The 14,504-nt window shown below is 44.2% G+C and overlaps 1 protein-coding gene across 1 annotated transcript; it reads left to right on the forward strand.

Moving 5' to 3' along the window:
- Positions 1–9,831: 9,831 nt before the first annotated feature.
- Positions 9,832–13,973, forward strand: LOC132342095 (retinoic acid early transcript 1E-like). The gene is made up of 5 exons (XM_059889931.1): positions 9,832–10,174; positions 11,150–11,331; positions 12,114–12,377; positions 12,618–12,899; positions 13,745–13,973. The coding sequence occupies exons 2-5, from the start codon at positions 11,259–11,261 to the stop codon at positions 13,852–13,854; spliced, it is 729 nt and encodes a 242-aa protein (XP_059745914.1). The 5' UTR covers positions 9,832–10,174; positions 11,150–11,258; the 3' UTR covers positions 13,855–13,973.
- Positions 13,974–14,504: the final 531 nt, after the last annotated feature.

The raw sequence follows: 14,504 nt of genomic DNA on the forward strand, positions 1-14,504 counted from the left end.
ACTCTGGAATCTTGCCTCTTAGACCCCAAGGTAGATCCCTCCTCGCACTGCGCCTCTCTCTGGATCTTCTGGAAAGCAGACCCTTGGTTTATAACTCCTCCCTCTAGTCTTCCTCTTCACTCTGCCTCTTGCTGTGTCCTACCTTCTTCCCCAGGAGGCCTCTGGCCACCCTGTGCCCTGTGTTCACTTACCATGTTTTCCAGGATGTTCCGCCTCTTCACTATCCACTGAACGTCCTGTGTGTCCAGACAGACTGTGAGCCTTTGGAGGATACGTGTGTTAGTAGCTCAGGCATGTCTGATTCTTTGCAACCCCACTGACTGTAGCCCACCAGGGATTTTCCAGGTAAGAATACTGGCATGGGTTGCCATTTCCTTCTCCAGGGGATCTTCCCAACACAGGGATCCAACTCGTGCCTCCTACATTGCAGGCAGATTCCTTATTGCTGAGCCACCTGGGAAGCCCTGGTGGAGGACAGACTCTGTCTTGTACTGTCATAATTTGTCCCATACCCTGCCTCACGCTCTGCGTATAGTAGCTGCTCCCCCAACGTCTGACCATGGGAATGCACCTGGCAACAGAGAACATGCTCTCAGTGATGTGCAGAATTTGCCAATTTTTCTGAACCTCAGAGAGTCAGAGGAGTTAGGGCTGAGGATTTGGGGGCTGAGACCGCTGGGACCCAGAATGGAGGCCCCTCCCACTGGTGGCCCAGCCCTTCAGAGGTTTCCTTGTGGTCCCAGGGTCACTGGGGACATAAAGCATCCTTTTGTCCCCACCCAGCGCTCACCTGAGTGTTCCTCTCTCAGCTGCTCACTCTCTGGACTACCTTTTCACTCTCTGTACTCGTTCCAAACCTGGACAGCCCTGCTTAACTTACGTGTTCCCCCTTCTCTTACTTTTCTCCTGATATTCAATAAATAAGATGCATTCAGTTCATAAATCCAGACGGTAGTCCAGGTTTGAGAAGAAGATTTCAAGATGGGGTTAACCTACAGGGATTTCATTGAAGAAAACCCCTGTGAGAGAGAAGGAGGAAGTCTGAGGAGGCTGGAGAACCATTCAGATGGACGCAGTTCTGACCCAAAGTGAAGGAGAGAGGGGCGGGAGGCAGGGTGGTGGCATCCCACACTGCCGTGTCAGCTGGGGAAAGTTCCATAAGGCTCTCAAGGAATCCATGTCCCCCAGGAAGGGGTCTGCCTCAGCCCCCAAGACTATCAGGCTTACTTCTTGGCTGGGAGCAGACATGGGGAGAATGACCTTGACACAAACACAGTGATGGACTTCAGAGCTCAGCTTGGGGCTTGCAGTCAAGGAAGCACACTGTAGTTCAAGACCTAAGGTACCCCTTCTGAAGCCCAACAAGCAAAAGCCAGACAAAGCACTCAGCTTGAGAAAGAATGAGTTTTTTGTAAATACAGGGGTGTTTCCCTGCTGGCTCAGTGGTAAAAAATCTGCCTGTCAATGCAGCAGACTGGGGTTCGTTGCCTGATCCAGGAAGGTTCCAATGCTGCAGAGCAACTAAGCCTTTGTGCCATGACTATTGCTCTAGAGCCCGGGAACCACAACTCCTGAGACCATGTGGTTCAGCTACTGACGCCCTCGCACCCTAGAGCGGTGCGCCACAGCAAGAGAAGCCACTGCAAGGAGAAGTCTGCGCACCACAACTGGAGAAGAGCCCCGGCTCTCCATGACTAGAGGAAAGCTCTCCGTAACTAGAGAAAAGCCTTCACGGCAACGAAGACCCAGCACAGCCACAACTAAATAGATAGATACATAAAATTATTTTCTAAAATATTCGTATTGTAGGGGAGGAAAAATAATTTCCCCTCTACCCCTCTGAGTTCTAGGCTCTAATAAAAGACAGATTAACACGAGAAAAAGAAACAAGTTTCAGTTCAGTTCAGTGGCTTGTGTCTGACTCTTTGCAACCCCATGGACTGCAGCACACCAGGCTTCCCTGTCTATCACCAACTCCCAGAGTTTATTCAAACTCATGTCCATCGAGTCAGCGATGCCACCCAACTACCTCATCCTCTGTTGTCCCCTTCTCCTGCCTTCAATCTTTCCCAGCATCAGGGTCTTTTCCAATGAGTCAGTTCTTTGCATCAGGTGGCTAAGTTTATTAACATGTATACCTCATGTATATATGGGAGATACCCAGGGAAAAATGAGTATCTCCTTAGAATTCAGACTTAAATACTACCTTTAATTGTACAGCACAGGAATACAGTCAATATTTTATAACTATAAGCAGAGAATAACATTTTAACATTGTGAATCACTGTGCTGTATACCTGAAACTTATATAATAGATATCTCAATACAATACAAAAAATTTTAATAAATGATAAAAAGCAGTTTATATACACACACAAAATATCACATTAATAAGGAAATGAGAGAGGAAAGGGATGTAGGCTTAGAAGAAATAAAAGATGTTTAAGAAAGTGAGAAATGGAATAGCTTCTGCCATATCAGCAAACGAGGATGCTATAGTCACCAGTGATTGCAGCCTTCCTACGAGAGCTGGTGAGCCCTAAGGGCACTCAGGAAGGAGAACACCTATGATCTCGCGGCCATCAGGCTGCAGCCATTATTTAAAGGGCTAGAGAAATTCACATTGCGATATCTGACCAACAGTTATTTGGGGCAAGAGTTAGGCCAAGGGGCCTGACCATCTTGGCTCAACCCCACTCTGGGGATCCCAGAACTTTTTATATAGAACTAGATAAAATGGACAGGGAACGAAAGGAAAAAAAAAAAAAACTTCCAATGTGCTTCCCCTGTGGCTCAGTGGTAAAGAATCCGCCCGTAATGCAGGTGACAAGGTTTGAACGCTGGGTCAGGATGATCCTCTGGAGAAGGAAATGGCAACCCACCCCAGTATTCTTGCCTGGGAAATCCATGAACAGAGGAGCCTGGTGGGCTACAGTCCATGGAGTCACAAAAAGTCGGATGCAACTGAGCTACTGAACAACAACAATGACGAGAGAAACTGAAGTTAAAAGGTATATAAGTTAATGGAATTTAGATAAAAGTATATAAAATTGGTATATTTAAATGGATTTATAGAAAATGTTTAAATCTCTTGTTTAATTATACAATGGGATAGACATGTTTCACTGGAGAATAGTTCTACTGCGTGGTATTATAAGAGATATAGATTGCCACCCAGGAGATAATAACTAAACATACTAACCAATAATGTTACCTGAGCCATACAAGTAAGAAAAAAGAAAAAAAAAAAAACTGGGAACTAAAATACAAGGACTAATAAAAATAGTGATTTTGCTTTGGGTTTAATTTGTAAACTCCAAAGTATCTCTGCTAAATACTTTATATATAAACCTTTGAAGGCATGGTAAATTAAACTCTAAAGTTCTAAAACAGACAATTAGTAAAAGAAATTTCAGTTTTGTTAAAGATCTAATCTCACTGGCATGAAATGGTACCTCATTGTGGTTTTGATTTGCATTTCTCTGATAATGAGTGATGTTGAGCATCAGCAGATGAATGGATAAGAAAGCTGTGGTACATACACACAATGGAGTATTACTCAGCCATTAAAAAGAATACATTTGAATCAGTTCTAATGAGGTGGATGAAACTGGAGCTGATTATACAGAGTGAAGTAAGCCAGAAAGAAAAACACCAATACAGTATACTAACACATATATATATGGAATTTAGAAAGATGGTAACCCTGTATGATTTGGGAGAATGGCATTGAAACATGTATAATATCATATAAGAAATGAATCGCCAGTCCAGGTTCAATGCAGGATACAGGAAGCTTGGGGCTGGTACACTGGGATGACCCAGAGGGATGGTATGGGGAGGGAGGTGGAAGTGGGGTTCAGGATTGGGAACATGTGTACACCCATGGCGGATTCATGTTGATGTATGGCAAAACCAATACAATATTGTAAAGTTTAAAAAAAAAATAAAAAAATAAAGATCGTATCACTGATTTTAATATCTTTAGGTGACAGAACTGTTCTTTAGAAAACTATAAAAGCAACTGGCTTTCTCTTAGAAATCTCTTACAAACCAAAATGTAAATACAAGCCACAAGGACTGAGACTGAGCCTAATCAGCTCCATCAGACAAGACCTGAAACCAAGGGGAAAAAGTGGCAGCTTTAAAATTAAAAGCGCTGGGAATGTTCTGTTAACCAAACCTTACAGATAGCAAAGCCTTAGTCATCTGAGCAAACAATGTTAATGTATTTCAGCTGTTCTTTGTAGACTAATAACTTTATATTTTAATACCCAATTCATGGTTAATCTTTTAAGTGAAGCTATGAGATCTATGGTTTTGCCTGTATATTTCTCTGTACACATTATACATGAGACATCTCTACTTCTAAAAAGTTTTATCAACATTAAATTTATAAATAACTATTTAATTTTAATAAAAAGCACTTTCATTTAAAGACAGTGGCTAAAGTAACTTTCAGGTTCATGTGAACTGGCAAATATTCAATATTAAGTTGATATCTGATATTAATGTTTGTTTGTTTGTCTAAATGATATAGATATGTCAAGAGTCATCAAAATTATATAACTCCTTATTGTACCTAGATTTAATACATAAGACCTTACTAGATCTGTTATAAGAAAAATAACTTGATATTATGAAATCTGAAAGTAAATGTAAATGAGATAAAAACATTGGGATAAACTCTTTAAAATAATTATATTTTAGAAATGTCTACCTAAAATAATCTTTCTAGATATTTGATAACTGAGTTTGAGCAAGCTCCAGGAGTTGGTGATGGACAGGAAAGCCTGGCATGCTGCAGTCCAGGGGGTCGCAAAGAGTCGGACATGACTGAGCAACTGAAATGACTGACTGACTGAAAGTTCTAGAACTGTTAATTTAAGTGATAAAAGTTTATTAAATAAAATATACTGAAACATCAATTACTAAATAAAAAAACTAAAACTAAAGGTATTTAGAAATATCAAAAAATGTTGTCATCACATTGAGATCTTCTCTATAAGAGAACAAAAGTTTTAAAATCTTATCACTGGTGTTTATGATAACCAGTCTATAAAATGCTAGTGTAAAAGACAGTTCATTGCTTAATTCTTAGCTTTTACTAAAAACTAAGGTTTTAAGTGTTGAGGATTCTAATTTAAACATGTCAGTAAAGCTATAAGGAATAATACAGTAACATTTCAGTAATATAGTAGGAAGTAAAATAAATGTTTTCAGTTAAAAAATGTATGAGAAATGAGATTACATTTTATGGAGGAAAAAAATTAGCTGGTTGATCATATTTAGATGGAAAAATGAGAGACAGGATGAATATAGAAAGTGATGAGAGATTATGCAAAGGAAGCCTGAGGAAGAAAAAATTTTTATACATAATTAGGATGAACAATGCTTAAGTGCTAAGTGAAGTCGCTCAGTCGTGTCCTGCTCTTTGCGACCCCATGGACTGTAGCCTACCAGGCTTTTCCGTCTATGGGATTTTCCAGGCAAGAATATTGGAGTGGGTTGCCATTTCCTTCTCCAGGAGATCTTCCCAACCCAGGGATTGAACCCAGGTCTCCCGCACTGTAGGCAGATGCCTTACCGTCTGAGCCTTGAAGCTAACTAAATGGATTTTGTTAAGTAAGCTAATGCAAGACTGAAATTTGATTTCTCTTTCTGTTAAAAGTGCTCCTCTTTGAAAAAAAAATTGCATGAGTTTCTGTGTCCTTAGGTGAGCCATATTTATTTTAACTGTTTTTGTGATTTTGGTGAAGTGAATAAGTACTGTTTCAGTGATCTATGATCCTGTTGTGTTTTAAAACTTTTTTTAAAATATTTCTAACAAACTTCCCAAATAGTAAAATCTAACTAAAGCTCCTTTAGCCTCCAGCTGACTCAGGGATGCTTCAAAAAAACATCTCTGAGACATGTCAGAGAGAAATACTAAATTAAGTTTATTTTTAATTCAAAATTAAAACATTCAAAAACATTGTCAAGTTATTGAAGGTAAACTTTAGGTTGTAATGTATAGATACATGTCATTAATATAGATATTCCAAAATTTATCCCTAACATCTGATATGTCCTGATATAATGTTATCAGTCATAATTCTAGTTATTATCCTAAAAGGTTATACGTTACAGAAATATCCAAGTTTCCTGCTAATTACATTGTATTCAAAGTTTTAACTATACTATTTTAAATTTGCCCTTCATAGAGTATTATAATTTTATATTGCTTGTATAAAATAAAGATTTTCAAAAAGACTCATAAAAAGAACCCATTTAAACAAATGTAAGTTTCTGATAGCCTTTAGGTAATGCCACTAAATTGGATAATAAATGACACATTCTAATAGAAAACCTGACTAATTCCTGCAGATCAATAGGAATTAAGTACATGAGACTAAATAAATATAATTTATAACTTTGATTTTAGAAAACATACTAACTTGAATCTGTCTTCCAGTAAACGTTTTTCTCTGATACTGTCACAAGTTGATATATCAAGCCTTTGTAAACAAAGATGAAACATTTAACTTTTTCTCTCTACCTGATACTGGCAAAATTTGGATTCTCCAGCTGGTTCTCCTATGGATTTGATGGTTTATTACAACTAGTGATACTAATCTTTAATTTATTTTTCATTTCCAAATTGTTTATGCCTGTGTCTCTACTACACTATGACTCTGTCAATGTTTCTATTAATAGCTACATTACTTACATTCTATTTTATAAGATTGTTGTCTCAGAGTGTATAACCAGGCTTCCAACAAACGTAACTGTGACTTAAAACAATTAATCAAATATTTAGTTCTGTGTGTGATCAATAATTATAATAGTGTGACTCTAGGTATGGGAAAAGAAAAGAAGGGAACTATCTCCTGGATCACAATAGGTTAAAAGACAGCGGACCCAGAAAATCTTTCATTGTCTATCATTGGGTCTAATCCAGAAACTAACACCTAGAGCGATATATCAACGAAAACCTTCACCTGACCTGGGATGAGCCTCCCAGCACCGTGGGACCAAAATTGGTCATGAAATGTCTCCCAAATATCGGTCGAATTTCTGACCAAGGGAAAGGACTGGAAAATGGAATATTTCCTGTTATGTCAGTAAACAAGGATGTCACAGTCATCAGTGATTCCAGCCCTCCAGAGAACTCAGGAGGGAAAAGAACACCTGTGCGATATGGCAGGAATCAGGCTGCAGCCACTTGCTACTGGGAGCCCTGAGGAACTCGGAAGGTGAAAACACAGACATTGGCCTCAGAGAGCTGAGATGCATATGAAAGGAATGAATTCAGTGAGCCCAAACTCTTCCATCTTCCCATATATAGGAAAGCACTAAATTCCCTAACTTGAGATATCTGGTTTTCTTTAATTCACAAAAATACTTTTGATGTGCAGACTACCTGCCCTCCTGAGTCCTGCATCACCTGAGTCCTCCCCCTGCCTTCTTGGAAGACTTCTATCAAGGCTACTTGAGATGCTACCTCCGGGATTCATGTCTTAAAAATTTCCACCAAATAAAACACAGCTCTCAACTTTTAGGTTGTGACTATTTTTTAAGTCGACAATGGTCAATTGATTTTCAAGTCAAGGGCAAAGAAGAGTGTTTTCAGCAAAAGGTGCTGGGGCAACTGGAGAGTCACATGCAAAAGAATGAGGTGGACCCACCCCCTTACACCATATACAAAATTAACTCAGATTGGATCATAGACATACATTGAAGAGCTAAAACTATCAAAGTCTTAGAAGAAAAGATGAGTGAATCTTTGCCTTTGCATTTGACAAAACTCTTCTTAAATACAACACTAGCCACAAATGACAACAGAAAAAAAAAAGACTTTTTCAAAATTTTTTTTAAAATGCTTTTAAAAGATACCATGAAGAAAGTGAAAAAATGAGAGAAGATATTTGCAAGTCATCTGTCTGGTAGGGCTTCCAGGTGGCTCATTGGTAAAGAATCCGCCTGCCAGCACAGGAGACACAAGTTCAATCCCGGATCAGGAAGATTCCCTGGAGGAGGACACAGCAACTCACTCCAGTCTTCTTGCCTGGCAAACCCCATGGACAGGGGAGCCTGACGGTCTACAGTCCATAGGGTCGCAAAGAGTCAAACACAACCGAGCGACTGAACACAAGAATGAGCACACATATATCTGGTAAGTGACTGACATCTAGAATAGATAAAGAACTCACACTTCATAATGGGTGTGTTCTCTGGACAAGCTCCCAGGGAGGACCCATGGCAGATGATCTAAAAAGTGCTTATGAACCACAACGGATGAAATGACACTCAGTCACATCTTACATCATTCTAGTCTCAAAATAACTTTACCATGAAAAACTAACTTTTTTGTTTTTGTTATAAACAAGTGGACTAGAACATTTGACTTAAGTCATAAACAAGTAGTACAACCTCATTTAAGTCAAAAGCAAGTGGATTTGAAATCAGATCAAACCAATACACAACAGACATTCCGTGTGGGAGGCAGTGTGAAGTGAGGGGTGCTGGGGAAGACCGTGTCCCTCAGACCCTGGAGGTTCAAGGTGAACGTGGAACCACTGTGGGGGAGGAGCAGAGAGGGACTGTTCCTAGAGGTGGGGTGGTGCCCTGCGCCCTCTATCTTGTCCCAGACTTGATCACAGATCGCCTAGAAGGGCGGTGGGAGTAACGGAACAGTCGGAAGAATAAACAGCCTGCTGCCATGTATTTTATTTAGCTCATCTATTTATTTCAGTTCAGTTCAGTCACTCAGTCGTGTCCGACTCTTTGCGACCCCATGAACCGCAGCATGCCAGGCCTCCCTGTCCATCACCAATTCCCGGAGTCCACCCAAACCATGTCCATTGAGTTGGTGATGCCATCCAACCATCTCATCTTCTGTCGTCCCCTTCTCCTCCCGCCCTCAATCTTTCCCAGCATCAGGGTCTTTTCAAATGAGTCAGCTCTTCACATCAGGTGGCCAAAGGATTGGAGTTTCAGCTTCAACATTAGTGCTACCAATGAACACCCAGGACTGAACTCCTTTCGGATGGACTGGTTGGATCTCCTTGCAGTCCAAGGGACTCTCAAGACTCTTCTCCAACATCACAGTTCAAAAGCATCAATTCTTCAGCACTCAGCTTTCTTAATAGTCCAACTGTCACATCCATACATGACCACTGGCAAAACCATACCCTTGACTAGACTGACCTCTGTTGACAAAGTAATGTCTCTGCTTTTTAATATGCTGTCTAGGTTGGTCATAACTTTCCTTCCAAGGAGTAAGCGTCTTTGAATTTCACATCTGCAATCACCATCTGCAGTGATTTTGGAGCCCAGAAAAATAAAGTCAGTCACTGTTTCCACTGTTTCCTCATCTAGTTGCCATGAAGTGATGGGACCAGATGCCATGATCTTCGTTTTCTGAATGTTGAGCTTTAAGCCAACTTTTTCACTCTCCTCTTTCACTTTCATCAAGAGGCTCTTTAGTTCTTCTTCACTTTCTGCCATAAGGGTGGTGTCATCTGCATATCTGAGATTATTGATACTTCTCCCGGCAATCCTGATTCCAGCTTGTGCTTCCTTCCAGCCTAGCGTTTCTCATGATGTACTCTGCATATAAGTTAAATAAGCAGGGTGACAATATACATACAGCCTTGATGTACTCCTTCTCGTATTTGGAACCCGTCTGTTGTTCCATGTCCAGTTCTAACTGAGCTGCCCTTGTAAAGAATGCCATCCATGAAGGACTGACTTGGGGCAGCTGGACAGGTGGCCAGGGGAAAATCGCTTTAGGAAACACAAGATGGGATGGTAGAGAAGAGAGGGGCGGAGCCTAAGTGCCCGGAAACTCGCCTGGGGGAAGGACGGAGAAATCGCCCGCCAGGCCTCTTCCCGGCTCCTGGGTCCCCGAAGGCACCGCGGCGGCGCCCAGACTGACAACCAGAAAGAGCCCGGTCATCACCCCGCAACCCTGGGCACTTCCTAACAAAGACTCACTCACCGACCGGGCGGGCCTCCAGGGGCGCCGTTTCCCGAGCGCAGCACCTCAGCCCGGAGCCCGTCTTCCGCACCCGCCCGGGATCCCCGCTCCAGCGACGCCTCTCCGAACGCCGCCGGCCGAGCTTCCCCAGAGCCGGGGCCACGAGGCGTCTGGCAGAGATTCGAAAGAGCGATTCAAACTCAAAACCCCGAGGTGAGTTTCAGAATTTCTCTTGTGGTTGTTCTCTCGGGGTTTCAACCTGCCGGAAAGTGATCTTTGCCGGACCGGGCGCGACGAACGCGCCCCGCAGATCGCAGGAGCCGGGTGCGAAGAAGGAGTGGGCGGTGAGTGCGATCCCAGGACGGGCCCCCGCAAATGTTCTGTCTTCTCTCGCCACCCCGAAGCCACCAGCCCGGAGACCGCGGAGTTGAGCCACCTGCGCGGCTGACGTCGTGCTGGAGACGGGTAGCGCAGGGGAGGGGGCTGGGAAAGGCGGGAGGAGGCCGCTGCTGCTTGACTCGGGAAAATTCGTCAGTTTTGCGGTGAGCTTGCTCCTCCGGGGCCCTAGGAGGACTTTGCCACTTGCGGGTGAGCAAAGGATAATAAATTATCGGCTGTTCTGGAGCTCGGCTCCAACAGGACTATTGGACTCTGTTGTACACCCTCCTCCGATATGACAGACCTGGTGGGGTCGGCCGCTGCTAGTTTGGTTAACAGAAGGAAATGACAACCCACTCCAGTATTCTTGGCTGGAGAATCTCATGCACAGAGTAGGCTGGCGGGCTACAGTCCATGGGGTCGCAAAGAGTCGGACACGACTGAGTGACTAACATGTAGTGAATCGTTATCATTACAGAGAAGGTTTGAGAGGTTAGGATGGAAAGTGGATGTAGAAGAAAAGAAGGGATAACTGAGCAGGAGATGGCAGCGGCGGTGGGGTGGGGGTGAGGGAGGAAGTGAATTGAAAGAAAGATTAGAGCAGGAAGTGGTTCAAGGAATGAGCGGAAGAGCCAACAAAACGTGGGCTTTTCTTGTTCACACCAGAAGAGGGCTGTTTTGGAGAGAGGATAGTTATTCAAAGTGGATTTGGCTTTGTAATGTCATGAGTATTTTTTTTTAATGAGTAATTACATTTGAAACTTAAGAAATACTTCCTGGGTATAAGTGTTATTTTCTTGTTTTCAACAGGGCTTCCTCAGTCTAGGACTGAAGACTTTGGGGCGGTGCCAGGAGACAGAGGTATAGACACACCCCAGGCTACCTTTTGCCGGTCACTCTCCTAAAACTGCAGGGAGGAATGTCACTGGCTCACACCGCAGGCCATCTTTTGCTGATACTGCTGCTGATAGAAACCGGGAAGACTCTGGGCAGTGAGTGTCCTGGATCTGGGACTCTGGTGGGGGAGGGGGGAACATAAGAAAATGGGGAGGGAAGGGGCTCCACCCAGGTGGCGCCCGGTCCCACCTGCTCTTAGGATGGTGAGGTGTGGTTTAGCTGGACTGGCTGCCCCAGGAGGTGACACCTGCCTTCCAGGACCCCACCCAAGGCATGGTGCCTGGGCCTGTGCTCCTATAGCAAGCTTTCCCCCTCCTGGCAAGTCCTACCTCCTACTCCAGTAAAACTTTCCTGATGACTAGGGACCCCATCATGAATGTGGCATGTGTCCTATGGCATCCTTCTCCCCATTCTATTGAAAGTCTTGTCTGTTCAGATAGATTTTAAGTCTCTAGAAACCAGACACTGTCTTCTGTTTTTGCTGCCTCACAAGCTGGCATGTGCATACTTAGTCACTTAGGTGTGTCCAACTCTTTGCCACGCTACGGACTCTATAGGCTCCTCTGTCCATTCTCCAGGCAAGAACACTGGAGTGGATTGCCATTTCCTTCTCCAGGGATCCAACCTGGGTCTCCTGCATTGCAGGGAGATTCTTTACTGCCTGAGCCACCATACATTAGATAAATCTTCCTGCTAATAGCATATGGACGGAAAAGATCCACGGTGGCATCAAAGTGTTTAACTAAAGCTCAGACAGTTAAAGGTGAGGCAGGACTGAAGATGAAGCAGAGGAGGGGGTCTGGGATAGAGACCCCTCCCTCTGCAACCAGGCCCTGGAGGAGGAACTCCCAGCCATACCTGTGGTTTTCTCTCACAGATGCCCACTCTCTGTGCCTTGACCTCACTGTCAAATTTCAGTCCAGACGTCACCAGCCCTGGTGTCAAGTCCAGGGCTCCGTGGACACAAAGCCTTTCCTCCAGTATGATAGTGCCAGCAACAAGGTCAAACCTTTGGGTTTCCTGGGAAAGGAGGTAAACGACATGAAAGCGTGGACTGAAATAAGCCAAACGCTGGTAGAAGCAGGAAAACAGCTCAGGATGGTCCTGCCTGTCATCAAACTGGACAAAAATGAGACGAGGGGTAAGTATGGGAAGGGGGTGGGAGCTGGAGACAGCAAGAGAAAAAGTGCATGCAGGGAGGGCATTCCTGTGAAAGGACTGAACAGGATCCAGCCTTAGAAACCTGGTGGACCTGATGGGTAAAATGGGGCAGGTCATGGTCAGAAGATCACGAGCCCCTAGATGTGCAAACACACTGAGTGACTGGGGAGGATGGAACTGTGGAGAGTCAGGATGATTCATTGTGTGTGGGGGGCACAAGGTCCTCCCACCCTGCAGGTAAAGCTGTGTTGTCAATGTGAAGCTGAGCAATGCTCTGGTGCATCCTTGAACTTCAGCCTCAATGGACGGACAGCCCTTCTCCTTGACACCATGAGCATAACCTGGACAGTCATCGATCCTGGAGCTACAGGCTTCAAGGAGAAGTGGGAGCACAACCAGAAACTGGCAGAGTATTTCAGGAACATATCAACAAGAGACTGCAGTTATTGGCTTAGGGAATTCCTGAAACACGGGGAGAAGATGCTGGTCCCAGAGCCCACAGGTAACTGAGTGGGGTGTGGGGGAGGTGGCCGCTCTCTTCAAAGGTCTAGTGCCTTCATGTGTGGATATGAGCACGTATTTTAGTGTAATTGAAGATGTGATTGATGGATGGAGTGGACTCATCTCTCGTGTGGGCTTCCTGTCTGGAGATGTCAGTGATGGGCATAGCACAGAACTGGCCAGCATCCTCCTTTCCCAGCCCACCTCCCTCAGCACAGGAGCCCCCTTCCTCATTAACCAAGACCCCAGGCACTGCTCGATGGTCCCCAAATCTATATACGCATTATGTTTCCAGGCCTTCTCTCCCTCTTGTCGTACTGATCCTTTAACCAACTCAAATGTCACTTAATGAAGCCCTTATCCCTTCCCAGACAGAATTAAGTGCCCCCAATTGTGTCCTCCTCAAAAAGGACTCCTCATAGTAAACATGTCCACTGAAAGATAATCAGATGGACATTTGCTGTCTCAGTGACTCAGACGGTAAAGAATCTGCCTGCAAGGCAGGAGACCTGGGTTCAATCCCTGGATTGGGAAGATCCCCTGGAGTAGGAAATGGCAACCCACTCCAGTATTCTTGCCTGGAGAATCCCAGGGACAGAGGAGCCTGGTTGGCTATAGTCCATGAGCTCACAAAAAGAGTCGGACATGACTGAGCGACTAACACAACTCAGGAGAAATATTAGCTCCACAAAGACAGAGCACAAGCCCATTAATCTTTCCATACCCGGACCTGAAGAGTGGCTTCACATGAGTCAGTAACTATATGGGGAACATGTGCTAAGGACAGCAGGTACTGAGGAAGGTGTATTCTAAGATTTGAACAAGGCTTTTGCTTTTTCGTTTTAGAACCGCTAATAATGGCCCCAGATATCAGCCAGTCTGCATCCATCCGATTGGTCTCTTGCATTATCCTATTGATCATCACCCAGTTAGTTCTAATTGCTTCATCGTCATGAATATTATGAAGAAATCAGGGACCACAGCAGGTGAGAAGCCAGCCGGCCTCTGGCTCCTAGGCAGGTTTGTTCTGGTCAGGACTTGGGAGAGGTGAGCCACGGGTTTCACCAAGCCCCTGTCCACTGAAACCCATCTTTACCAAGATGATGTTCTGTCTTTGTCTTGGGCCCCCACACTTCCCTGTAGGGTTGGGAACCACTCTGTTGTTGGGCAGAAGAGGCTGGTGTGGGCAGCAGGACAGTGCAGTGGGAGTGGGGATGAAGACAAGGGGGTAGGACAAAGCTAGGTTATTTATTCAGACTATGAAGTCCAGTTTAATAAAATCTTTCAATGCTGTGCTCAATTAGGACTGGGTAAAACTCCAGAATTAGTGCCTTGAGAGGAAAGGGCTTAGAAAGCCCTTGTGTGGTTTGGCTATCATCCCACCCCAGTACTCCTGCCTGGAAAATCCCATGGACGGAGGAGCCTGGAAGGCTGTAGATGAGGGTCGGACACGACTGAGCGACTTCACTTTCACTTTTTACTTTCATGCATTGGAGAAGGAAATGGCAACCCACTCTAGTGTTCTTGCCTGGAGATCCCAGGGACGGGGGAGCTTGGTGGGCTGCCGTCTATGAGGTCACACAGAGTCAGACACGACTGAAGTGAC

The sequence above is a fragment of the Bos taurus genome, chromosome 9, assembly GCF_002263795.3.
Source record: "Bos taurus isolate L1 Dominette 01449 registration number 42190680 breed Hereford chromosome 9, ARS-UCD2.0, whole genome shotgun sequence".
In the NCBI taxonomy this organism is placed as follows: domain Eukaryota; kingdom Metazoa; phylum Chordata; class Mammalia; order Artiodactyla; family Bovidae; genus Bos; species Bos taurus.

Bases quoted from the DNA above. Each gene is read 5' to 3' on its own strand.
- LOC132342095 (XM_059889931.1), top strand. From the start codon at position 11,259: ATGTCACTGGCTCACACCGCAGGCCATCTTTTGCTGATACTGCTGCTG. The intron at 12,378-12,617 runs GTAAGTATGGGA...GGGGGGCACAAG, and splicing joins GGACAAAAATGAGACGAGGG to GTCCTCCCACCCTGCAGGTA. The intron at 12,900-13,744 runs GTAACTGAGTGG...TTTTCGTTTTAG, and splicing joins GCTGGTCCCAGAGCCCACAG to AACCGCTAATAATGGCCCCA.